General features: G+C 42.8%; 1 protein-coding gene across 2 annotated transcripts in view; it reads right to left on the bottom strand.

Annotated features, from left to right (window-relative positions):
- The window catches only part of LOC144378015 (synaptic vesicle glycoprotein 2B-like), a 51,126-nt gene extending 37,219 nt beyond the window's left edge, over positions 1-13,907 (bottom strand). Inside the window, exons 1-3 of one of the 2 annotated variants that reach the window (XM_078051212.1) lie at positions 13,701-13,907; positions 1,582-1,762; positions 1,072-1,223 (exon numbers count right to left, since the gene is read on the bottom strand). In XM_078051212.1, coding sequence (XP_077907338.1) covers positions 1,072-1,223; positions 1,582-1,762; positions 13,701-13,758 — 391 coding nt within the window. In that variant the 5' untranslated portion in view covers positions 13,759-13,907. The remainder of the gene's footprint in view (positions 1-1,071; positions 1,224-1,581; positions 1,763-13,700) is intronic. The other variant, XM_078051211.1, reaches the window with a different exon arrangement.
- Between the last annotated feature and the right edge of the window lie 12,769 nt (positions 13,908-26,676).

Raw genomic sequence — 26,676 nt, 5'->3', positions numbered from 1 at the left:
ATCGCATGATGGCAGAGCGTGAGCTCCAGAATTACTGATGGAGCAGAGCCACCAACAGGACAGAAACAGCAGTCAGACTTTACTTTTATTGTATTAAACCACTGGGATTTCAGGGCCTATCAGTTTATTGCAGTAACGCACCCAATATCACCTTAGACTAATACAGTAGGTATTGTTCGCTTTAAAGCTTTCTAAAAAGATATACGACTGAGCCTCCATTATCTCAGAACACCTAGCTGAGAGTATCAGGTATAAAACAAGAAGGTGAATGGGAGGTAATGTTGGTTATCTTCAGGGACAAGATTAGCTCAGGGTCCTCAGGATTCTAAATCATGGCAAAGATGAGACTCATAATCCATGGTTTACCAAAAATGACTTTGAAGGATGCTGATGGCGTGACCAGTTATATTCATAATAAAATTCAAAACTTCTGCCTCCTCCCTAATTTACTGTTGAGAAAACCAAATCGTAAATGTTAATGTTGGCAGATCTCTATTTAAAGAATACAGTTTTTACAACTATCCAAGGTAATAAAATTGTCCCAGCTAAAACCATGACCTTGTCTCCAAGGGCTGCTTCACTGTGCAGCCAAACAAGAATGACAGCAGGTACCAGAGTGGAAAAGTGTGCAAGTGTCCTGCACCTGAAGGAGGCTTGGCATCCTAACCCCCGCCCCATCTTAAGCCAAGGGCATGACCTTGGACAAGGGCTGCTCTTGGCTTTTGTTACATCTGTCATCTATAAAATGGGGTTACCAATGCCTAACCCTGGAGGGAGGAGGGCTAGCTGGAGGACATGAAGTGTGAAATCCTTTCAGATAAAAAGAAGGATAAAAAAGGGGAGATAAAAAGGAACAGAGGTAAAGAGGGAGGACAGAGTATACTATGTGTAAAAGGTCATGGACGTTGAAATTAACAATATGTCTGTAGCGCTAGTTCCTTAGGAAGATCAAAGTCACATATAGGAACCTTGTGTGAATACTGGGAATGAAGCTGAGAACAGGAAAGGTTGTTTGGGTGCAGGTACCATAGAAGCAGGGCCCCCTGGGCATTTTTTAAGCCTATGACTCACCATAGTGTGGAATGATGCTCCAAGCCATGGCAGATGCGTAGATGCCCCCAGTCATCCAGAAGATGCCCAGCCAACTGAGATGTTCTCCACGCTTCTCTCGAGATAAGAATTCAGAAAAATAGGCAAAAACAATCGGCAGAGAGCCTCCAATGCTGCAGAAAGGAAAATGCCAGAAAGAGAGAATCAAGTTATATGCTGAAAATGGTCATAACAGGAACCAAGTTACCTCAGACCCCACCCTTAGGCCCTGTGGTGAAATAACCCAGGAATGTGATAGACCAGCCAGGCAGTTCCTCTCTACCTATGGGAAGCAATCTTTTAACTTTATACACTGACTTTACAATTGCTAGCCCTAACCCTTATTTTTCCTAATGCTCAACCTTAATATGGTGTCTTGAAAGTCAATCACAAACAATCCAGAGCTTTCTGGAGGTAGCACCCATAGCTAGAGAACCCAAGTGCCTAGACCCTTGGTCTCAGAGGGACCAGCCCAAGGTCTCTGAGTCATACCCTATGCCTGAGATGAGTCGGCAGAAGAGGAAGGCTCCATATCCCTGCACAAAGGAGGAGAGGGAGGCAAAGGAGGCATTGATGGCCAGAGACATGCTGAGGACTCTCTTTCTTCCCAGCTTATCAGCCAGGCCCCCCAGAATGAAGGCCCCCGCCATCATTCCTAGGTAGACTATCAGTCCTGTAAGACAGAGAAAGAAATGGAGAAGATGGAGAGAAAAGATGAGACATTAGAGACCATTTGATGTTTAGAAAATCCAATGCCCCTTTTTACCCATCCTAGAAATTCTATATCATAGACACAAAAAAAAATGTGACAAGATATTCATGGAAAATTAACAATTCTATACAAATATGACCTTTTACAAATGTTAGTCCAACAACAATAACCTCACCAGGTTTACATCTGTGTATACAAACCAACATAGATGAACTGAAGTTAAGACAGATGTTCCCCTCCTAAAGACGATTGTTTTAAATGCCTAATTCTCAAACAAAAGGCTGTAATTTTACTTTGAATCAAGAAAAAATGTTTGTACAAAAAAAAGTCCTCACCCTGGGGTGATATTTAAGGAGAGAGAATTTTCAAAGTAAAGAGTGGCAACCTTGGTAGGGGAAAGGTTGAGAAGGAAGGATACGTACAAGTGTAAAAGAGCAATTGCCTACGGGGTCGACTATCATATTACACATCCATAGAGATGCTTCTGGGAGCTATAATCAAGGTTTAGACTTCTTAGGGGAATGTAACATAATTTTAATATAATGTAAGGTGTGTCCAATTTAATTCTGCATGAGGGTATCCAGTGTTCTCAATTCCATTGATTGGAAGAGGTTGTACTTTTTGTTGTATTTTGTTGGCAAATTTGATCATACATAAATTTCTTCCATTGGTCTATATATATTTTATGTCAATCCTATGCTATTTTGATTACTACAGTAATCAAACTATATTTGAAATCAGGTAGTGTTGATGCCATAAGATTTGTTTTTTTTTGTCTTGTTTCGCAGTGGATTGAACCCAGGGCCTTCTGCATGCTGAGCAAGAGCTCTACCACTGAGCTATACCCTCAATCCTCAGCTTTGTTCTTTTAGCTCAACATTGCTTTGTCTATTTGGTGACTTTTTAATTTAACAGCATTAATTCTTCTAATCCATAAACACAGGGTATTTTTCCATTTATATGCTTCTTCTTCAATATTTTGTATTTCAATATTTTGTAGTTCTCAATGTATAGATCTTTCATTTCCTTAAATTTATTCCCATTGAGGATATTATAAATGGCATTGTTTTCTTGGTTCCTTTTTCAGATAGTTCACTGTTAGTATTTAGAAATCATACTGATTTTTGCCTGTTAGTTTCCCATCCTGCAACTTTAATGAATTTGTTTATAAGTTCTGACAGTTTTGGGTGAAGTCAAGAGTTTCCTGTATGTAAAATCATGTCATTTGCAAACAATTTTACATCCTCCTTTTCATTTTGATAATTTTTATTTCTCTTTCTTGTCTAATTGCTCTGGCTTGAAATCCCAATACTGGGTTTGACAGAAGTGGTAAGAATGGGCATTCTCACCTTGATCTTGATCTTAGAAGAAAGATTTTCAACTTTTCACCCTTTTCACCATCGAGTATGCTATTAACCCTGGGTTTGTTATATATAGTCTTCGTTATTTTGAGGTACGTTCCTTCTATACCTGATTTTCTGAAATATTTTAATCATGAAATATGTTTAATTTTGTGCTTTTTCTGCAGCTGTTGAGATGATCTTATGATTTTTATTTTTCATTCTGTTAATGTGGTATACAGTGTTTATTGACACACATTTGTTGAACCATCCTTGCATTTCAGGGATAAATCTCAATTGATCATGGTGTGTGATCCTTTTAATGTGGTGTTGAATTTGACTTGCTAGTATTTTGTTGAGAATTTTTGCATCTATGTTATCAGTAATATTGGCTTATAATTTTCTTTCCTTGTAGTGTATTTGTCTGGCTTTAGTATCAGAGTAATGCTGGCCTTGTAAAATAAATTTGGAAGTGTTTCATCCTCTTCAATTTTTTGAAAGAGTTTGAGAAGGATTGGCATTAATTTTTCCTCAAATATTGGGTAGAATTTGCCAATGGAGCATCTGGTCCTGTGTTTTTCTTTGTTGAGATGTCTTTGAATACAGACTCAAACTTCTTACTCATGTTTGGTCTTTCAGTTTTTTTTTATTTCTTTATGAATCTGACTTGGCAGATTGAATATTTCTGGGAATTCATCCATTCCTTCTGAGTTATCCAATTTGTTTCTGTAAAATTGTTCACATTACGCTCATGATCTTTCATATTTTTTATAATGTCTCCTCTCTCATTTGTGATTTCATTTAAGTCTTCTCTCTTTTTCTTAGTTGAACTAAGTTTGTCAACAAATAATATTGTTTGTCTTTTCAAATAACCAACTCCATACTTTAACTATTACACTTTATTGATCTTTATAGTACTAATGGTACTAATAGTACCAGATTTCTCAGCTCTATATTAATTCATTCTTTCTTTGTTCAACTTCAGGACTGCTTGCTAAGTGGCTTCCTTTCATCCAAGGAGAGAAACAATTAAATGTATAATTATTATCACCAAGTGAGAAAAAGTGCTCTAATAAAGGTATGTGTCAATTGTTACTAAGACACAGAGAAGGAGCATAACTTAGATATATCACACTCAATGTGGGAAGGCTCCCAAGAGAGTCATTGAGTTATTCTTGAAGGAAAAACAAAACCTAAGTTTCCATTCAGTGATTGGGGGAGTGCACTCAGGGAAGTGGCAGACGGCAAATGCAAAGACAGGAAGGCACAAAGAAAGCCTGATACTTTTGGGCAACTACTAGTATAGTCTAGTGTAAGCAAAGCATAGTTCATGTGGGAGAACCCAATGAGGGACTGAGGCTGAAGTGTAGAAAAGAGGCCATAACATAAAAATGATAAATGGCTCTGTATGTATGTGTCAGAGAGAGAGAGAGAGAGAGAGAGAGAGAGAGAGAGAGAGAGAGAGAGAGAGAGAGAGAAGAGAAAGAGGAGAAAAAACACGCCCATGTATGGATGTATGCCATGTGTGGGTACACAAATGGATGCTTGCATAGGTCCATAAATTGGAGGGAAAGAAAGGGAAAAATTAAAGGTGTAGTCCAGAGATTGGCTAAGAACCAATCTCTACCTGCTCTACCTTGGCCCCCAACTTGGAGAAAAACATTATTATCCCAAAAAAAATTCATTTTTATTTTACTCCAGTAAGGCAATCTTCAACACCTCTGTTTGACAAGTAAAAGCCACCCTTCTAGACCCTACTTTTAGATTCTGACTTTACCTGCTGCTCCCCACAAGGATCTGCCAATAGGACATGAGACAGCGGCTCCAACGGTGAAGGAGGAAGAAAGCAACTGTGCTTTCTTCTCCTAAAAAACTAAGACTTACCGAGATTACTTCTTCACCCTGGCAGCAGCAATGCCTTTCCAAGGCAGCAGCTGAATGCAATGAATAGAAGCCACAGTGTGCCCCACCCTCCTCTCCCACACCAGCACCGGCCAGCTGGGGCCCCTCTTCTGCAATCTGAGCTGCCGCTCCTTGGGGCACCTTCTCTGAGCTGCCAAATTACAATAATTCCAATCCCTTCTCTTGATTTCTGCAGCCCTAGTGGTGGTAGCTGCTTGCTGCTTTCACTTTCTTAGTGATACTTTCTAAAAATATTTCACTTACCCCATTAATATTTTATTCCAAAGTCACTAGCATGAGTTCTGTCTCCTAACCATGACATGGCTGATCCAGACACAGGGGCAGATGAACCAACATTAGAAATCAGATATGGAATCCAACCCCTCAGCTTTACCAGAAGAAGAGGTTGAGCCCCAGAAAGGTCAGTGACTCGCCCAGAACCTTGACAGTGGACGAATATCTGCTGTCCCTGATCCCTGGTCTCCTGGTTCTGAGCCTAGTGGTTTTGTTAGCAAACATCCCTGTCCAAGGCACAAAGGCACCAGAGAGAACAAGGAGAGCTTCCCGAATGCTGTCTTTGGAGGCTGGGAAAGGAGGAATGGAAGAAAAATGAGTCTTTCCACCAGGGAAGGAAAATGTGAAATTAACGATGCCTCTGAAATGGCTGTGCTATTAAACTCATTTAAAATCTGTCTTTAGCTGAAGAAATTAAGGCAATAAATTTAGAAAATTAGAGTGCAATGGAGTTATCAAAAATTACATGAAGCAGATGAGGGGAAAGCTAGGAACTATCATCCTTCAATTCTGCTCAACAAGTTGAGTGGTATATTAGGGAAATGTCCCCAATACACTGAAATTTTAAGGAAATTAAAAACTATGATCGTAACTTGCAGAGCAGAGAGGATGAAATCAAAGGGAAAGGGTATAGAGAGATTTTTTTTTTTCCTTCTTCTTCTTCTTCTATTTGGGATTGAACCTAAGGGCACTCTACCACTGAGCCATAACACCAGCCCTAGCTTTTCTTTTAATATATTAGTATTGTTTTGTTTTTGCTTTGTGTTTGTTTTGCAGTACTAGAGATTGAGCCCAGGGGGACTCTACTACCACTAAGCTACATCCTCAGCCTTTTTTATTTTTGAGACAGGGTCTCACTAAATTGCCCAAGCTGTGATCCTCCTGCTTCAGGCTCTAGAATAGTTAGGATTACAGAGTTTTTAAAAAAATATTTTTATTTTAGTAGATGGACACAATCCATTTATTTTACTTATTCATTTTTTTGGCGGGGGAGGGATTGGGGAAAGTTTTTAATTGGTGATAAAGCAACAGAGGAAATGGACTACCCCTCCTTGGAAGAGGGAGGAGCCTGTGCTGACAGGAACCATGAAAGGATGATCCCAGTTGTAAAGCAGATGGTGGTGTCTGGTGGGTTCTGGGCTCCAGGATCACCAGCTGCACCACCACAGGCAGCCCACTCAGTTCCCCTGGCCATCGCTGCCCTTTGTAAGACTCAGACCACAGTCCTCATCCTGCAGAGTCGTTAGGATTACATAGAGGAAGGGGTTGGAAGTACTGAGCAGGATGCCTGCCACCATGTACCTCCATAGTCAATAACAGCTGCTATTGTTATCAGTAGTGTGGCTCAGAAAAGTGAAAATAAGGTGGTGGCATGTTAAAGCCAAACCAGCCACACATTACAGGAATCTGAAGAAAGAGGATCCAGAAGAGCAGACGAAACTTATTTTTAGCAACATGCCCTTTAAATAGACTTCCTTTTCTCTCTACCTGGAGAAGGAGCCAGATTCCAATAAAAACCTTTCTTTGACTGAAATAGTTTTCAAATTTTCTCTAACAAAACTTTCAGGGAATTATCTTTCTAACTCTGTGTTTGTCAAATTCTCTGGTTAAATGTCATCTTCACTTAGAGAGGCAACTCTGATGTTCGAAACTGGGCCTCATCAAACATTTTCTGTAAAGGGCCAGAAAGTAAATATTTTACTCATAAATAATCGTTTTGTATACCTCTGATAGTCTCTGTCACCTTTTCTTCCTCCTTTTAAAATTTACAACCCTTGTCAGGTGAGGTGGTGCATGCTTATTATCCCAGCAACTCAGGAGGCTGAAGGAGGAGGATTGCACGTTTGAGGTCAGACTCAGTAACTTAAACCGTGTTCTCAAAATTTTTTTTTAAAAAAAGGAGCAGGGGGTGGAATGTGACTCAGTGTTAAAGCACCCCTCAGTTCAATCCTCAGTAACAAAAATAAATAATATCTAACCCTTTATACTAAAACACACCCAAGAGGACTATTCTAGTGTTCCACAGCATTGAAGGGTGACTATATTTCACAGCAACATAGTTTGTTTCATAAAGAACTAGAAGAGAAGATGCCAAAGATTCTCAACACAGCAAAATGATCAATGATTAAAGAGATGAAAATGCTAGTTAGCCTGATTTCCATTATGTAGTGTGTTTGTATGTCAAATTATCACAGTGTATCCTATAAATATGTACAATTATTGTGGATAATTTTTAAAATTTTTTAAATTTGTAACCCTTTAATATGTAAAACTAAAAGAAGATCACGGGTTTGTGGGTCATTGTTTGCTGAACCTTGTTCTAAACAAAATTCAGTCATCTCTGCTCCTCTTTTCATAATATATTGGTCCATCTCTTCATATCATATATCTCTATTTGCTAGCAGATATCTATTGGTTCAATGCTTATCAAGGTCTGTTGACTGTCAATTACTGGAGGTGGGGACAGGGTTAGTTCTAAGTTGAGTTCCTTATTGTGTCTTGCATTTAGCACATACAAAGCACATAGTAGGTGCTCCATTAACATTTGTTCAATAGAAAAATAAATGATATAAAAATTCATATTTACTATAGAAAAATCTGAAAATATACCTGAAACAAATAAAAGGTAAAACAAAAACTATCCATCACATCACCATTGAAGGACAGCTGTTGTTAGCGTGTTTGTTTGTTTTTGTTTGTTTGTTTGTTTGTTTGTGGTCCTGAGGATTGAACCCAGGGCCTTGTGCATGGAAGGCAAGCACTCTTCCAGCTGAGCTATATCCCCAGCCCTGAATGTTTGTTTGTTGTTGTTGTTGTTTTTAATGTTTTTTAGTTATAGATGAACACAATAATTTTATTTTGTTTATTTATTTTTATGTAGTGCTGAGGATCTAACCCAGTGCAAGGCAAGTGCTCTACCACTGAGTCACAACCCCAGGCCGCATGTTTTATTTTTGTATTTATATGTTTACATCAAACTGTATTGACTTGGTTGAGACCATTCTATATTGGAAGTTTCCTACTCTGTTTTTTCCACTTCATAAGTAACTCAGCAAAGGACATCTTTGTGCATAATATCCTCATCTGCAATTCTGGTTATTTGCTCAAAATAGAAACAGAATCATAAGGTGAAAAGGGATCAACAGCTTTGTGGTTCCTGAGATGCAATACCAGATTTTCTTCCAGGGAGCTGACACATATCATAAACCTATCGCCAGCTCCAGATGATTTTATCCTCAGACAGACAAGATATTTCCTCTCTGCACCAGAGGCAGTGGGAGGAGGAGGCACACAATCAGATTGCACTGGCTTATAGTGATAATGTGAAAAAAGAGGCCCCTGCTTGGATGATCATCTTTATTCAGCAATTAACCAAAGACAAAGAAGCCATTTCTAGCTTTCTTTGCTTGAATACATAGACATTAAATGCATTAATTATGCTGAGAGGATTCTGAGATCCCTTTTCCTGCAACCACTCAAATATTTATTTGACTGTATACATTTGCTTTGCAGGGATAAAAATCAGCATGTCCCAACTAGACTATTCCATTCTACTTACAATTTCTAACAGAAAATTCCTGACAACTCCTTTCCATTTCTTTATTATTTAATAAAATATATCTTCTTGAAAGATGATACTCTCCTGGATTAGGGTCTAGGATTCACAGGCTCACAGGCGGTAAATGTGATAAGGGAATCATGGGAATCCCCTAGGGAAGGCTCACTTGGATATCAGATCATGGAAGAACATCAGGATATCTGTCTGCACATCCTATGAAATCAACCACATCACCCTAATAACAGAGCCCAAAATACTTGAAGGAAATATTGACAAAAAGAGAAACAAAATGATTCAATCCTAACAGTTGGAAAGGTTCATATTCCACTTAAGAACAAAACAAAAACAAGCTGGGCATAGTGAATCACAAAGTTTGAGGCCAACCTGAACAACATAGCGAGGCCCTAAGCAACTCACAAGACCCTATCTCAAAACAAAAAAAACAAAATGGTCTGAGAATGTCTAAGTGGTAAAGTGCTCCTGGGTTCAATCCCTAGTTCCCTCAAAAAACAAATGATAAAAACAACTTCACAGAAAACCAGTAATGACAGAGATGACTTGGAAAACACCATCAATCTTACAACTCAACAATAAAATGACAGCTCAATTCTTAAACTAGGCAAATAATTTGAATAGACATTTCACCAAAGAGCACAAGCACATGCCTAGTAAGCATCTGAAAAGATGTTTGGCATCACTAGTTGTAGGGAAATTCAAATAAAAATCACAACGAGATACACAATGAGATCTATCCACTAGAATATTAAAAAAAATAAAATAAAGACAACACCAGGCATTCAGCTTATGGGAATGTAAAGGAGAAAATACTTATAGTCACTTGGAAAGCAGTTGAGCAATTTCTTAAAAAGTTAAAACATATATGTACACAGGACCCAACAATTCCATTCCCAGGTGTCTGTCCAAGAGAAAAGAAAACATGTATCTATGCAAAGATTCCATCAACAGTCATGGCAGAAACAAACTGATACATCCAAAAAGCTAATACCAGCACAATCTAATAAATCCAATATTCACTAAAGTCCAACACTAAGAAGTAATATTTAGTAATGAAATTAAACTATTAACACATGCTAAGATGGCATGGGTTAGCCACAAAAAGATAATGCTAAGTGAAAGAAGCCAGATGAAAAAGACTATATGTTGTATAATTCCACACATACAGCATGTCCAGAAAAGGCAAAGCCAAAAAGAAAGCAGGTTTCCTGCAAGTGGGGCAAGAACGGTCAACGAGCACATGCACACTCCACGGAGTCATGAAAATGTTTTAAAACTGAATGTGATGATGGTTGCTAAAGTTTATAAATCTGTTGAAATGATTGATTAGTATACCCAGAATGAGCTCTGATGGTATGTAAATTATACCTCAATAAAGCGGGAAGGGAATCAAGTATACAAATGGCCAAAATATAAGGCAGAATGTAGTAAAAGCCATAAGAAAATAGGGAAATATTGAGGGAGGTCCACAAAAGCATTCCTGGAGGAGGAACTGTTGGAGCCAGATTCCGTACACTAATAAAGCATTGATGGGTTAAGGTCAAAGAAGGGCATTCTCAGTGCAGAGAACCTATCAAGCAGATACACAGAAGTGGGACAAGCAGGGGCATGGATGGGGACACAGTGGGAACCGCACAATTGGCCAGTTCCTGCCAGTGAAGGAGGGCTGGTCAGAAAAAAGCCTGCAGAGCAGTCCCACTCTCTGGCCCTGAGCCAGCTTCTTCTCTTCAAAGCTATACTCTCACCTTGTGACCAGATGTTACAGACTTAGAGTTGCTCTGATTATTTAGGAACCACTCAAGCCATGTCCAGTGTTCCAGAAGACTCTGGGGTACATCTGAAAACCTAAGAGTTAGAATTGTGAAACCTCCTTGGGAGACCCCTATGTTATTAAGCCTCATGGGTGGCTGTGCCTACACAGCTGGAATAGCTCTTCCGCAGGGAACCCAGGAGCCTTCCCCTTCTTCACGGATTGCGCTTGTCTGCTTCTTCATCCCAAGGACAGAACAGAGAATTTCCTTTCAGGCACTGTCTTGTGAATGGATAATATAAGGCATCACAAATAAAATTCATAGCAGTAACTTTTAACCTTTTTTTCTTTATCCACCCCTAATAGTCTTTTTACACATTTCTTCGTAATTGCCTCCCAGGAACTGTTAAAACTCCAGACATCATATATGTCTGTTTATATATTGTATGCACACCTATGTTATCTACATAAAAAGAACAAGATTGTGCCTCCTCTGCAAGAGACTGAAATGAATAGCCCCACTGAAATGCTGAAAGGCTGGAGAGCTGTCCCCCCACCCCCACCCCCAACTGGGGAGACTCCAAGGAGGCTGAGCATGGAGATTGCCCCTACCAGGCCCATCTAACAGGGCCTAACTAAATCTGCATATTTATCTTCCCTGCCTTTTGTCCCATTTTGCCACTTCTTCTATTTTAAAAGCTTTCCTGGCCCTCAGAACCTCTGAAGATGCAGTTTTGAAACAGAAAGTTTCTTCTATGTGACTTCAAAGCTAGCTTTGAATAAAACCTATTTCTCTACCAGTCTGACTCTAAATATTTGTGAGCCATGAGCTCTGCAGCCTAACTTATTCCCTAGGGCAGTAACAGTTACCATCCCCCCCCACACTCACAAGAAGCAATTTCCACACACACACACACACACACACACACACACACACACACACACACCCTCCATAGGGTTGTATCACCTCCATTAAGAATTCATGTTCTGGGGTCTCATAGTGAAGGGAAGGAGAGGACCCAATCCTCTGAGCATGACGTTAGTGTCCTGTACATCTAAGTGTCAAATTCCTTTAGCTGAACTCTTCCAAATCAATTGGAAAAGGGGAAGTGAATACAGTCTCCTTGTCCTCCAGAAGCAATTCCAGTGGCTCTAGAGACCAAGGAATAATGGAACCAGGCCTGACAAGGAAAATAATTACAGAAATGAGATGTCTTGTGTATAATAAAAGCGGGAAGCCAAGAGAGACACACTGTTTGGGGAAATTGCACAGATGAGCAGGTCTAAGATGGTGTTAGAAATTTTAGCACATAAGAAATTGCACAATCTGGAAAGACCAGGATATTCTGTTTCTAGAATGAAGGCATTATCTCGCTCGTTGGATACTCAGGACAAGGCGTTCTTAACCTCAGCAAGGAAGTGGCCACTGCATAACCTGGCCAATGAGCTGGCAGCATATTGCAATGTGCCCTGGTGACATGGGGTTGTGGCTCTGGTTTTAAATAGGGGGTTTGGTGTGTGATGGGTGGAGGCCAGGTACATCCCTTGGGAATGCCAGAGCCCGATAATGTTCATAGAGTCATACCACCTCCCTCTAACTTCATGCTTAAGAATAAGATGTACCAAGAGACACCTTCACACAAACTACGAACAACAGAAGCAAACCATGAGCATGAGCTTCCTGCATATCATGAAATTTTGAATCAAAAAACTGCATCTAAAGCAAAAATGTCTTTTCATGCTCAACTTCATCTGGCTTTCCCAGCAGTTATAACTCCTTTTCCCTACCTGCACTCCTCTTCCTCCTGACATGTGATCCACCACAGGACGCCTGAACAGAAGAAATGGGCCTTGAAATGGAAACTAAGACAGAGCCTGAATACCTCCCCAAACCTTAGCTTCACTTGCTTTTAGTTCCTTCCTTATGTCACCAATTTTAGAGGTTGTATAGCCAAGCAGTATATTCCCATTAGCTTCACCATAGATAACACCTCAGATGTAGTGCTCAGAATGGTAACAGTACCTGAGTTGCTTCTCAGGAACTTGGAGTGGCTCACATGGGTTGAAACCACCAGCCTTTGATGTGGGCCTGTATAAATGTCCAATAGGTGACCTTTTGATGTCAGAGGGCCAAAACTCCATCCTCAGAACATGCTAATACCACCATCTTCTGAACACATGTCTTAGGAAGAGCCATGAAGTTTGATTATGCATGTGCAGGCCACCAATTACTTTACTTTTCCTTACCTCCTGTTATGGTCTGAACATGAGGTTTCTCTCAAAAAGCAATGCAAGAATGTTCAGAGGGCTGGGGTTGTAGCTCAGTGGTAGAGTGCTCATCTAGCATTGGATTCACTCCTCAGCACCACATAAAAATAAATAGATAAAATAAAGGTATCATGTCCAACTACAAGTAAAAAATTATATATATATAGATGGATAGATAGATAGATAGATATAGATATAGTTCAGAAGTGAAATGACTGGATCATGAGCAATTACCTCATCAGTGGATTAATCCATTTAATGGATTCATAATTTAAAAGGACCACTGGGTGGTAACCGTAGGCAGGTGGGATGTGGCTAGAGGAAGTAGGAAACTGGGGTTGTGGCCTTGGACTATATCTTGTCCCTGGCTCCCCATGGTCTCTCTACTTCTCTTTAGCCACCATGAGCTGAGCAGCTTTCCTCCACCATGCTCTTCGGACATGATGTTCTGCTTTACCGTAGGCCCAGAACAATGGAGTCAGTTGACCATGGACTGAGTGAAACCTCTGAAACCAAGGGCCCAAAATAAACTTTTCCTTCTCTGAGTTATTCTAGTCAGGTATTTTAGTCACAGTGACACAAAGCTGACTAACACACCTTCTATCACCTTCACCAATGCCTCACACTGCCCTGTTTTTCTGTCCCATAAATTCCTCTAAACCCTCTCCCCTGGAAGGCAGATTTGAAATTTGCTCTACCTGTTTCTGCACACTCAGCCAACTCATAAATAAACTCACTACTTTTGCAAAATTCATCATTCTAGGGACTAACCTACCACAGTAGGATAACATGGGCCTGGTTTAGTAACACAACTGCAGGTCTTGGACATATATCCAGTTTCAGTGCTGCCCTTGGCACGTGGCTGCCAGGGTCTGGGCTGCAGTATCCACTCGGCTTCATGCAGGAGAACAAGCTGATCCACTGGGCCGCCAGCATCCAGGGAGACCGCCTTTATCAGCTGCCAGTCCCAACATTTCTGTCAGCAGGGAAAACACCTGCAACCATATTCTGAGATAGTCAAGAGAGCAGGGATGAAGGAAACAGAAATCAGGAGAGGCTGTTGCTTTTATTCCAATGCACATGAAAAACCAGGCTAAGAGATTAGCAGGAACATTCAATTGCTTAATGATTTTGCTTTAAAAGCAACAATTTGTATAAACAATGACAAACAGTGGCAGGAACTTACCATCCATTATTGTGAATTTTCACAACTTTCCAGATGCCGAGAGTCATTATTGTCTCCATTTTAAAGAGGAGACTAGAGACCAGAAAAGTTACACATCTTTCCCCAAGATCCCACAGCTAGAAAGTGGCAGAGACAGGATTCCAACACAGAACTGTCTGGCTCCTACGCCCATGATACCTCTCAGCAGAATCACACCTAATGTCATAGAGGCATTTTCAAAGTATAATTCTAACCATTTTCTTTAAGATGTGGCATGTCCTAATGACAAACATCATATGCAAGTCTCACCCTTTGTCACGCTGGGCAGAATGTCCCTCCACAAAGAAGTACCTCCACATGAGGCTTCTTCCTGGAATCCCCCCTCTGAGAAGCAACTGTGCCAACACTATTTTGTTGGCAGGTAAAGCAAAGTTTCTTCAGTTCTGTGACAGGGACTGTCATTCTGAGCCCTTATCCAGGAAAGAACGTGCTGGTTTATAGAGCACAGGGGGAAAGGGCACATATGCTTATGCTGGAATCATTTCCATAAACTGGGAAGTCCCTGCCTTAATTCTAGAAGCATGCTATGAATGGAGAATATTTCATAAGAGTTCTCTTAAACCATGTCTCTTTGTTTTTCCTTTTAGGCAATTATCTTTGGAGCTAGCTACAATTCCAGAAATGGAAGAGAAACAAATGGGAAAGGCAAACACTGGGAATTGGAGGGATTCAGTCTCCTTTAGAGAAGCAAAACCACCAACAGGCTGAGTGATTTCACCGAATAGCTTCCTATTCAAAACAAGAGCAAGGACTGGTCATTTTGACGGAGGCTGGGAGAAGGCGGTTCAATGTTCCCCATCTACCTACTTTAAAAAATCTATGTGGGCTCTCAGGGGAAGATTTACATTTATTAGAAGTGAAGAACAGAATAAAAATGCAAAACACCACAAGATAACTTAATAACCTGTAAAGATAAATGCCATGGTACTTGGGAACTGGAAAGATTAGTCAGAAGGAAGCTGAGCACATATCGAGTGCAATAACCCTCAATGTTTAGACTGGAGGAAGTCAAGGAAATAGCTTCAATATCTCATATCATATGAAATGGGGCAGATTATTAAGAACTACTAGAAGCTCCATGAATCAATGGCATTGGCTGAGAAACCAGATGGCAAGTCACAGTGATTTTCTCCCAGTAATCAAATGTTAGTTCCATTTACAAAAAGCTTCCATATGGAATCCTGTCTCTATAAAACACTCTGTGCTGGCCCTGAACGATCAATATGGTTGATCTAGCCCCTTCTATACAAGGGAGTATACTCATTGCAAAACAGTCTTAAATCCTCCAACCTGGTAATCGGTTTCACTGAAAGCAGTGTTCTGCAGCAAAGAGCACCATATTAAACTTCTTGACATCTCCTTCGCGGATTCATTGTTTCATTAAGAAGCGGATCCACAGTGAGAGGCACAGCTTTGGAGTTTAAGTTGTTTGCTGATGAAACTGATCATGCCTTGGTTAACATCTCCAGTGATCAAGTTTCCTCCCAGCTGGCACCAAGGAAATGCACTGTGGTAAAGACACAGGGGTGGATGTGTGCAAGGAGTCATACTCCTTCATGCCCTCGGGTCATTTTACTTTCAAAATGCTTCTTTGTCGTGTAAAATACATCCCCTCCAATGTAGTTCAAGAGATTGGACTTGAAGAGATTTGCCTACACTGCTACAGGCTGTAAAATAATTGCAGAGGAAATGTGTTCCCAAAGGACAGACAAAGGAGAGGAGACTTCTGTGTCCTCACAGAGCAAATTCCTTGAGTCTCTGGGGATGGTCACAGCCACATGTCACGGATGCCTATGTGGATCAGGAGCCAGGAACTCAACCTTGAGTCGTGAGAGTTCTTCCAAGCTGATGACAACCTACTCCTGCCACCTCCTTGACCTTCTGGCAAGCCGCTATTTTGTGCCTGTGTGTGTCAGAAGTCTAAATAGGATGAATGAGGACTTGCTAGGTCGCAGTGCCAATCCCCCCTAGCAGTGATATCATTTGAAAGCCTTTTAGAAATGCAAAAATCTCATACCCACCCTACCATAAATCTACTGGGTCAGATTCTGGATTTTAATAAGATTCCCAGGTGATATGCAAGGGCAGTAAAGTCAGAGAAACACTGCCTCAGGTAACATGGCTCCACATCCCCTCCTCTCCACTCCAAGGCATCACAGAGCTTGGTAGCAGCTTCCAAATGTATGATAGAAGGAAGGGAGGCTCACTCAGTGGGAATTCAATACCCAGTCTCACTGTTCAGCTGTACCTGGGGAGGAGGACATATACAAAATAGGCATCCTTCTCCACAGCCTCTCTTCTTCCTGTTCCCTTCACATAGCCAACCTGCATGTCAGAACATTCTACCAAGGTAAGTCCCCATCTGTCCACTACTCTGTCTCCACTGCCACCTCCTGTGTCCCAGCCGCCATGATCCTCTTCACCTGAGCTACCACCACACCCCACCTGCCTCTCCCTGTCATCCCTGCACTTCTGACAATCAAGGAATCTCTTGATGTACCCAAGTTACATCACTGCACTGTGCTGCTTTCTTGGTACCTTCGGAGGGCTTCCCATGGACCCAGAATACAATCCTAATTCCAGATCCTAGCCTGCAAGGTGTATAAAATCCCACCTCTTCCCTCCTCCCTCACTTCCTCGCCACACAAGCCACACTGGCCTTCTTCCATCTTCTACAGGCAGGTCACACCTGTTCCCAACTTAAGACAATTTGCCATTGCGACTCCCTGGGACACCTATTCCAAATCATGACTGGAATGACTTCTCACCAAACAGGCCTTAGTTCAAATGTGCCTTCCTGAGAGGATGCACCGTCTTCCCTTTCAAGTCAGTCACCATGGCTACACGCTCTCTGGTCCTAGTTACACTCAAGTAGTCCTTCCAGAAGTGTCCTATTGTGTGCTTTTATACCCTCTCTTCCTCACTAGCAGGAAAGCTCTTTAAATCCAGGACTTTGTTGCTGCTGATTGCTGGAGCCTAAGAGTCACTGGTGCATAGTAGGAACAGGGTTGGGTGGACAGATGGATAAATGGATGGAAGGAAGGAAAAGTACTGGCCTGAAAGCTCCAGCCTTGTAGATCTCAGTTCTGGCTGCACGTTAATTTACTTGCATGTGTCTGAGAAATGCTAATACTATGTGTCGAGAGCCATCCATGAACTATATGTGGACCAACCTGGCATGGAAGCCCACTGAATAGGAAAACCTGGGGTTTGGGAACTTCCAGTGGCAATCACACTGGGTAAGATCACCCAGATATGTGTGAATTTCTATTCAGCTCTGCCCAAAGAGATCCCATACAGCACTGGACATAAGGGTGATCAGCTGTAGCCATATAACCTCTCAGAGATGGATGTCACCTGCCAAGATGCCAACCAACCTGTTGACTGCAAGACATCATGAAGCAAGACTTCACCCCTGAACCTTTTCCCTACCTTTGATGTACCCCCTTAAATAAACTACTGGAGCCTTTTTTTTTTTTTTTTTGACTGTTCAGCTCCAGTTCCTGTGTGGGCTGGACCTATCAGGTGCTCTGCTTTTAAAACCTATTCTCTAACTCTGTCTCTTATTTCTTCACTAATTTTTTTCAGACTTTAATTTTCTCAGGTGGCTTATACCTTCTTGGGCAGGAGGAATACCCTGTCCAGGCTCTCTCAATAATACTAGACTACAAGGCTATGAATATTTGACGCCCCCCGCCCCACTGCCACCAAAATAACAACAGTGTGATAGTAGTAGGAGATAAAGCTTTGGGAAGTGATTAGGTCATGGTGGCAGAGTCCTTAGAAATGGGATTAGTGCCATTATGAGGGCTCCAGAGAGTTGCCTTGTCTCTTCCCCCACAGGAGGAAACAGCTAGAGGGTGCCCTCTGTGAACCAGGAAACAGACCCTCACCAGACACCAGATCAGTTGATACCTTGATCTTGAACTTCCAGTCCCAAGAACCCCAAGAAGTGAATTTCTGTTGTGATAAGCCACCTAGTTCGTGGCTTCTTGCTATGGCAGCCCTGGGCAGACCAAGGCACAGGCCAGTTGGATCAGAATCACAGCCTCTGTGCATATCCTCGCAGGCCAGGATCTCGAGTTCGTATTTTATTCAGGATCCATGGGAAGCCCTCGGAAGGTACTGAGAAAGTGAGTACCTGGCCACAGTACTGGCCACTTGTGGCTGAATTGGGTTAATAAACGTCAAATCAAATTAAAAATGCAATGTCTCCATGGCATTACCCTGTGCCAGGTGTTCTTTGGCTTGCTGTGACATCTCCCTACCCTACCCTGCAGAACAGATAGGCAACATCTCTATCCCTGCAGAGAGCTACAAAGGAGCATACTATTCCAGAACTTCACCTGAGTCCAATTTATTATGTGGCTCATTTACACACTGAAGTACACTTAGAGTACCTTCACTAGCCAGGTGCCATACTAAGTGCTGGAAATAACAACAAAAACAGTAACAACAGAAAATTCTCCATAGCACTTATTGTAAAGCAGCAGGTGTGGATCTACGAGCTTAATGCATATTAACTTATTTCATTTTTGTTAGCCATATTAAGGGACACTATAGTTATCCCAGTTTGCACAGGAGAAAACTGAGGCAGAGAGAGATTTAAGAAACTGGCCAGTGAGTCGTCACACGGTTGGTGAGATGAGTCGGAATTTGAATCCAAACTCAATGTCAAATGGAGATTTAGAAAGGGAGAGTTGGGAAAGACTACAGAGATATTCCACACTGTCGGTTTGTGATCACAGTCTCGGGCTGACCAAGGGGCTTGCCTGGGGGCACAGCCAGTATGAGCCAAGGTCAATGTGGAGCTCTGCTCTAAGCCAGGATACTTCTATGGTGGAAGCTGTTCTGTACTCATGTCAAAGGAATGTAGCCCAGGGACGTACAATTGAAGCAGGGAAGTTCCTCTGAAGCCTTAGCAGGTAAGACCCACCTGCATCCCAACTACCTGGCTGGTAGTTATTGCTGCCTTCTCTGGGGACATAACAGGAAGAATGTGGCAGTGGACAGATACCCCTACATTATGTGACTCATCAGTAGAGTTGTTCTTTGGCTGCTTTTCTCTAAATAGTGTCTAAAAACACAGTCCCAATGCATCCAAAACCCAGGGAGATAGGTGGACAGTGGGGACATAGCAAGCCTCGGAGTGGGATCTACTCGGTTCAGTTCAAGAACCATGGTCTATGGCAGTAGTAAGGCCTCAGAGAACTCTCATATCAGCACCTTGCAGGTTGACTCAAATATCACATCCCACAAACACCCAAGGGGCAAAGATGGGGGAGCAGCTCCTTGATCCTTTTGAGTCAAATGGGGACACCATTTAACAGACCAACCCAAGGATTACTTACTTTTATAGGTCAGGGGTCCACAAACTATGGCCCTCAGCCAAATCCCATCTGCCACCTGTCTCTGCGAGCACAGTATCCTTGGAACAGAGCCATGTCCATTTGTGCAGTCAACATGGCTGAACTCTCGTTCCAACAGCAGAGCTGAGAAGCTGCGAGAGAGCAGTAGAAACTCTATGGCCTTCAAAGCCTGGAATATTTACCATCTGGCTCATTGGAAAGGAAGTTTGCCAAACTCTAATGTAGAGAGTATACCATACCTGAATTTGCTGTATATTAAAGGCTCAGGCACCGTGAAGCTACAGGTTAACTTGTAGGTTTCTGTAGAGCAGAAAAGATAACCCCAAAGTTCTATCAATGTTGCCATGTAGAACGTCAGTGATTCTGTTTGTGGCCATCACAGTCTGGGTTTCACAGGAGGCTGATGCTGCAATGGACAATGGTGAGCTGGAAGTCTATGAAGGAATGTTCTAGGGGTCAGCCCTGCAGAGGGAAGGAAGCAGGACTTGCAGGGAGAGAGGCTGGGCTGGATCAGCTGCCACAGAAGGCTCAGCTGACGCCAAGGGTGCTCTAAAGACAGGGGAGAGAGATGATCCTCGAGAGACCCAAGCAGGGCCGAGAAGACTGGCCCTCATTCCTACTCACGGATCAGACCCTGGGTGCAGCCTGACTTCAGCCAAGGCATTCCCTGAAGGGAGCTGACAACTCAGAGCCTTCTGCTGGCTCCACTCCCAGAAGCTTGGGCACCTGAGGCTGACGTGAATGGCACAGCACGAGTCCCCACATTGACCCAACGTTTCTCTTCTATGCTTCATTTCAAAATGACTCTAAATACTGGGTTCCTCCAGCTCTTCTCTCCGCTGGCTTCACCAACTTCCTGGCTCCCCCAGTCAGGAGTTAAATATTTGACTTGGGTTCACTCTGGAATTATAACAAGGGAATGTTTTCAACTTTTTCCCATTTCTTTTGACAAAAGGCATGTGTTAAATGGCAATTATTATAATATTATGATCAGGGAGGAAGACTGGGTTCTGCTTTGAAGCTGACATATCCTCTAAAGGCTTCATCCCCAACTCAGCAGAGTTCAGAGGTGGCGCTCTTGGGAAGTGACAGGATCATAAGGGCTCTAGCCTCATCAGTGGATTGATCCTCTCAGGGATTCAGACGAATGGATTGAAATGAGACAAGGGAGTGAACTGCAAAAGGGAGTGGACCTTGTTCTGGTCTTTCTCCCTCTCCCCCTCCCCCACTTCACCTTCCCTTCCTCCCTTTCCCTCCCCTCCCCTCTCTCTCCCCGATTCCTGGCCCTCAGGAGCTGAGCTGCCTTCCTCGGCCACACCATTTCAGCACGATGTTCTGCCTCAACTCAGGTCATAGCAATGGAGCCAGCCACCCGTGGACGGAGACCTCTGCCACTGAGCCAAAATAAACCTTCCTCCAGGTTGATATTCTCAGATATTTTGTCACTGTGATGGAAAGCATATGGACACCGCCTTTATTTAAAATGAATGGATGCTCAGTCCCCACCTAGTGAGGATTTCATTCCCTCTGGGTCTTGCCGTCCAGCCATGACAGTCCTGAGGCACCAGGAAGCCAGGACAGCAGAGAGCACCTTCCCCTCCAAGGCCACCTGAATGGCTGACTGGAGGGTGCAGGAAGGATGCCCTGCCCAGAGAGTTCTGGAAAAAAAAAATAGCCAAAGGGGAAACCTGAGTTAAATCAATTGGCCATTGGAGTTGCTGTTGGTCAAAGGCTTAAAGACACAGAGCCTTTATTTGGCTTGAGCTAAAGGATAGGGACCAGGCAGTTCTTTCTCAGGAGTCTATAGTGATGTCTTTGAGGAGGCAAAATAATAGATATGAAATCCTGAACATTCTTGCTTTAAAATGCACAGTGAGAATCACAACTGTCAAGGCCAGGCATGGAGCAACAGAGCTGAGGGTGGGGCCACTGAGAGGGTTCCACAAGCCATGAAGAGGTGTCACATAAATCTCTACAAAGCCATAGATACTCTTATAATACCAGCAGCTCAGGAGGCTGAGGCAGGAGGATTTCAAGTTCAAAGCTAGCCTCAGCAACTTAATGAGGCTCTAAGCAACTTAGCGAAATCCTTTCTCAAAATAAAAAAATGAAAAAGGGCTGGGGATAAGGGGGTAGGGCTCAGTGGTTAAGCACCCCAGGTTAAATCCCTGGTTCCAAAAAAAAAAAAAAAGAGAGAGAGAGAGAGAGAGAGAGAAAAGAAAAAAAACACCTCTAAGGAAGGGAGAGAAAGGCTCAAGGAAGACTCTGGATGTAATAAATGCTTCCTGCAAACAGAGCACACAGCCATGATGAAGGACAGCAGGCAATTTACTCATAAATACAACCATAAGAGTAAGAAGGTGAAAATGGATGGATACAGGGATGGAGAGATGGACAATTAAGTTAAAGCAAACAAAAATGTTAATTGGAGAATCATCACAGTGGGAATATGGGTATTAACTGAACAATTCAAGTTTTCCTCATGCTTGAAATGTTCCATGATAAAACATGAGGGGAAAAACAACTAGTGATAATGCAGAAAAGACAAAACATAACCTCATTCTCTATTCCACATGTTAAATGTGTGCACACTTACAAAATATTCAAATTGACATGCATGCATATATAAAATTATATATATATATATATATATATATATATATATATATATATATATATAGCACAAATATAAAGGTTTTGGGCATAGAAAAGGATAAGGTATTCAAGCTGGGTCTTTATTTCTACTAAGAAATGAATGTCACAATGCTTCCCAGACTACATAATTCAGAAAAATACAGACTATTTTTCCCTTAAAATAAGTTATTCTTAAATGCAATGAAATTGCTCAGGGCAAATAGTATTTATGAATAGTTTTCAGAAAATAACGACTATTCTGAATGATGCAAAGCAAAGTCATTCAAACAATCTGAAGAAAAAGAACAAAATCCAAATATCATCCTCTCACCTTAACAACTTGGTTGAGTTGCCAAGGCAAAGGGGCCAAGGCAAAGGGCCAAAGGGAACACAGAGAAGAAAGGCCCTTTCCTTTTCTACTATGAGAGCAATACCAGATCCTCCCTGTGGTCACAGATAAGCTAGAGTAGGACCGAGGTATAATAGTTATGCTGTAAGTAATGTTAGGTGAACAACAACTGCACTTGAAAGGAACCCACCCCATAGTTTCCTGGATAATAAATTCATGCGACAATCCCACATGGCATTGCAGAATTTGCGCTTCAGTGGAAGCTTGCCACTCAGAGCCAGAGGCCTAGATCACCCTTGGATGTAAGGAGAAGCAGTGTGTGCTTGGGACCCGAGGCCCAGGGAAATTTATGAACTGGAATCAAGGGTGGGCAAAGGACAAATCACAATGAGCTGAACCTGAAAATTGTGAGCGATAGCAGAGGCATTAGGGCTGCGTCAGGGCCTGCAGAGGTTGCTGATGCACCCCAAGTTCATCAAGTCTGCCTGGTCCTTTCCTGGACACAACTGAGAACTTACATCTGTCTATGGACTATGCCGCTCCAGTGTTGTAACTTCAGTTAAGGAGCAATGCAGTTCACTATACAGAGAACCAACTATGTCCACTTGGCTGGAATAAATTTATTACACAATAAGCACTCAAATATCAGCAATCACTAATATTAATACAAGAAAGTTTTATGAAGCACTTATTATGGGGCAGATACTGTGCTAAGCACTCTCACAGATTAATCTTCCTAATCCTTATACAACTCCATGAGTTAAGAGCCAACACTAGCCCATCTTGGCAGATACTGTGCTAAGCACTCTCACAGAGTGCTTATATCCTTAATCCTTATACAACTCCATGAGTTAAGAGCCAACACTAGCCCACTTGGCAGAAAAAGAAACTGAGGTTTCCTATGCCCAAGGCCACCAGGCATGAGGAGAAACAGGGACTGGAATCAAGCAGTGGGATCCCACAGTCACCATAAGCACTCTAGCTATCTGTTAACTGGACCTGCACGGCTGACATGAAATGAAGGAAGACCAAAGAGTACAGCAAGTGTATTTATATCAGGGCCAGAGACCACGTGCTCAGGATGTAATAAGAGAGCAAGAAGCTTGACCCCGCACCCCATTCCGATGACACTGCCAACCCGGTCACCAAGACAAAGGGAGCTGGGAGCCCAGCAAAGAGGCAAAGAAAGCACTGACTTCCAGCTGCTGACTGCCGGCCAAGCCCTTCACTCTCCTTCTCAAATCGGGTAATGATATCACAACCAAACCACAAACAAGGGCATAATTAAAGCTCTTTTACTTTGATTTGAAAGTATCTGAAATCTGCCAAGCACCAGTCACTACACAGACCAAAGCAGCATGGCCCTAAGTCTATTTGGCTTTTCTTCTCTCCTGCTTGGGATTCTGAGAAAACTAACTACGTACTGAGCGCATGCGTTGTGCCAGGACCTGGTGAGGTGCTCTTTGCAAATACTATCTTATTAAATCCTGGCAAAAACTGTGTGGGACAGGCATGATTAACTTCAATTCGGAGACACAAGAGAGGTTAAATAGCTTGTCCACGGGCACATAGCTAGCCTGGCAGAAGGATATTTTAAACCCAGACAATTACATTCAGCCCAGTTTTATTAAACCATGTGGCTACCTGGGACATTCTTCATCAGAAAGATATTCAGAAAACAGGGAGAAGGCAGCAAGCCTTCGAAAGTCCCCAGGATTAAAACCTGTTTATTAGTATGAAGTGGCAAATCACAGCTTGAGGGCAGCCCAGTCATCCTGGTACCCCCTGGGCTCTGGAAGACCAAAACTGCCAGGCCATGCCAAGATGATGTCACCATGAGAATGAGTATCGTTTGGCACAGCTGCTGCAGGGCTGGAATGCACTCAGGCAGTCCCATGCCACTCGATGGAGAGGGTGCCCTGAGGGAATGCAGTGTCTCAGTCAGCACCAGGTCCCCACGTTAAAGCCCTGGGGTCACTGTTGGGGAGCTGGGCAGGCAGCAGAGCTGGACTGCAAAATGTGGGTAGGAAATAGCTCAGGCCATCCTGCATCCTGGAGAAAATGCTAGAGGCAGGGGGGAGGGGAGAAAGTGGTCATGACTCTAAATGGAGAGAGTATATGAAGAAGGAAGCAAGTTGTCACCCTCCTTGGCACCATTCTGGACTAAGTCTCAATACCAGGCCATTTCAAAACCTGCCCGTGACCCAGCACTTGAATGTGATGATGATACCCCACCTTCACGCACATCAGTCCCCTGAGCTCTCAAGCTAAGGGCCCTAAAAGCCAAGAAGAATTCCAGTGGGAAACTGAAGCTTGGTCAATGCACAGACACACTCAGCACAAGCCGGGGGGAGGGGGGAATAAACCCCTCCACCCACCCTCAGGCAACTGCAATGTCAGGCGTGAGCAGAATCCTTTATCCCCCTGAGTCTCAGCTTCCAAATAATACATCAACAGAAGGACATGAAACAAATCTAAGGAACTTGTCAGCACCTGACATCAAGAAGGATCTCAATAAATACCCAAGATTATTTATATTCACAAGTAATGGCCATCCCCTCAAATTCTTGCCTGGAGTTGAGCTCCACTATTCAGATGGGCGTGGTCAGTGGGAGGTCCTGAACACAAAGCCACCAAGGTAAGAGCACTGACTGCATCTGTGAGAGTAGTAACTTTGTAGCCAGTAAGTATATAAAGAGGACCACACTGTTGAAATAACACCAATGCTAGGACTAGACAACAGTCTGTCTTTGGAAGGGCAAAGCACAGAGCCACATCACCATGTCCATGCCAATGCTCACGTGGTCCCCTGGGCTACGGGCATCCCAGAGGAATTTACACAGCTCTCGCTGATGGGAAGGGTGATCAGGAGTCATGCCAACCCACGGCAGGTGCCACAGACAAAGGAGACAGATTGTGACTAATAGGAGGACCTGGGAAATATCCATTAAAACAGACATGTGGGAGATGAGTGCTAACATCATTTTCCAGCTGATAAGAAGACTTAGCATGTGGGGAAAAGATAGAATCCTGGAAGCTTCTGACGAGGATTTTTTGTGCTCTGTTATGAGTAAAGGGAAAAACTTTCCACTGCATAATTAAAGGAGATCAAGGGGAAAAGCAGGACACTCTAAAAAAAGGGAATAATCAAAGGCAAAGACACAGAGATTAATACAGATACTGGGGAAATGGACCAATTAGACTTAGCATTCCAAAATAATACTTAGGAATCAATCCAGCATTCCTATGCGGTTTACAGGGCCCTGCAGAATCTGGCCTTCTAGCTACCTCTCTGCTCTCATCTCATACCACAATGACATTACAACTTGCAGACACATTGGCATTTCCATTCCTGGTCAGAGCAAGCTCAGTTCAACCCCAGGGCCTTTGTACTTCCTATTCTCTCTGCCTGAAACACTCTTGCTCCAAATACCTATAAAATTTGATCCTACACTTCTTTTAAATGATATGTGCCTAAAGAGGCCTTTAGGAAAATGCTCACTGCATGTTATCAGCTCCCAAAAAGGAAGGAATGGAGGCGATTGAAGGAACCAATTCAGACAGCCTATGGTTGCTCTTGGAGGAGATCTATTCCAATATGTTTAAGGGCCATTACAGCAATTTAAGGGTTAATGTTTGACAAATACTAGAAATCCATTAAGAGCAACTCAGAGCATCACTGGAAAACTGTAGGGGTCTCAGGCCCAGCTGGTAAGCAGCCTAGGACTCCATCTTCCTGTCACATATGATTCCTTGAGAGTTTGGCTGTTGGAATCCACGCCATTTGCTTGGTTCCTACCTGAGAGAGAAAGGAGCCAGGGCAGCTTCTCTGGCCTTGAGAAGCTCCTCACCTCTAAGCTCACTCCAGAAGCAGCCATAGGCCCCTTTTCCTTAGGCGTGAGCCTCGGGAGATACCCCTGGAGTAGGGAGATGGGGAGAAAAGACCCAGTCTGATGTGGGAACAGTTCCCGGGCTGGAAGAGAATACCAAAAGGAGTCAAAAGGGAGCAGAGGGCCTTTTCTCCTTGTGGGTCCGCAACCAGGTGACCCAAAGCAGAAGAGCAGGCTCAGCCACCACCACCTGCTTTCCGTGCCCCCACCTGCAATGGAAAGGCTCTTCCCTACTAAGGCAGCAAACATTAGAGAACATTAGAGAACCCACATCAGACCC

Source organism: Ictidomys tridecemlineatus, chromosome 5 (genome assembly GCF_052094955.1).
Source record: "Ictidomys tridecemlineatus isolate mIctTri1 chromosome 5, mIctTri1.hap1, whole genome shotgun sequence".
Lineage (NCBI taxonomy): Eukaryota > Metazoa > Chordata > Mammalia > Rodentia > Sciuridae > Ictidomys > Ictidomys tridecemlineatus.
Note: the sequence above shows the minus strand (reverse complement) of the source record. Positions and strands in the feature narration are given on the sequence as shown.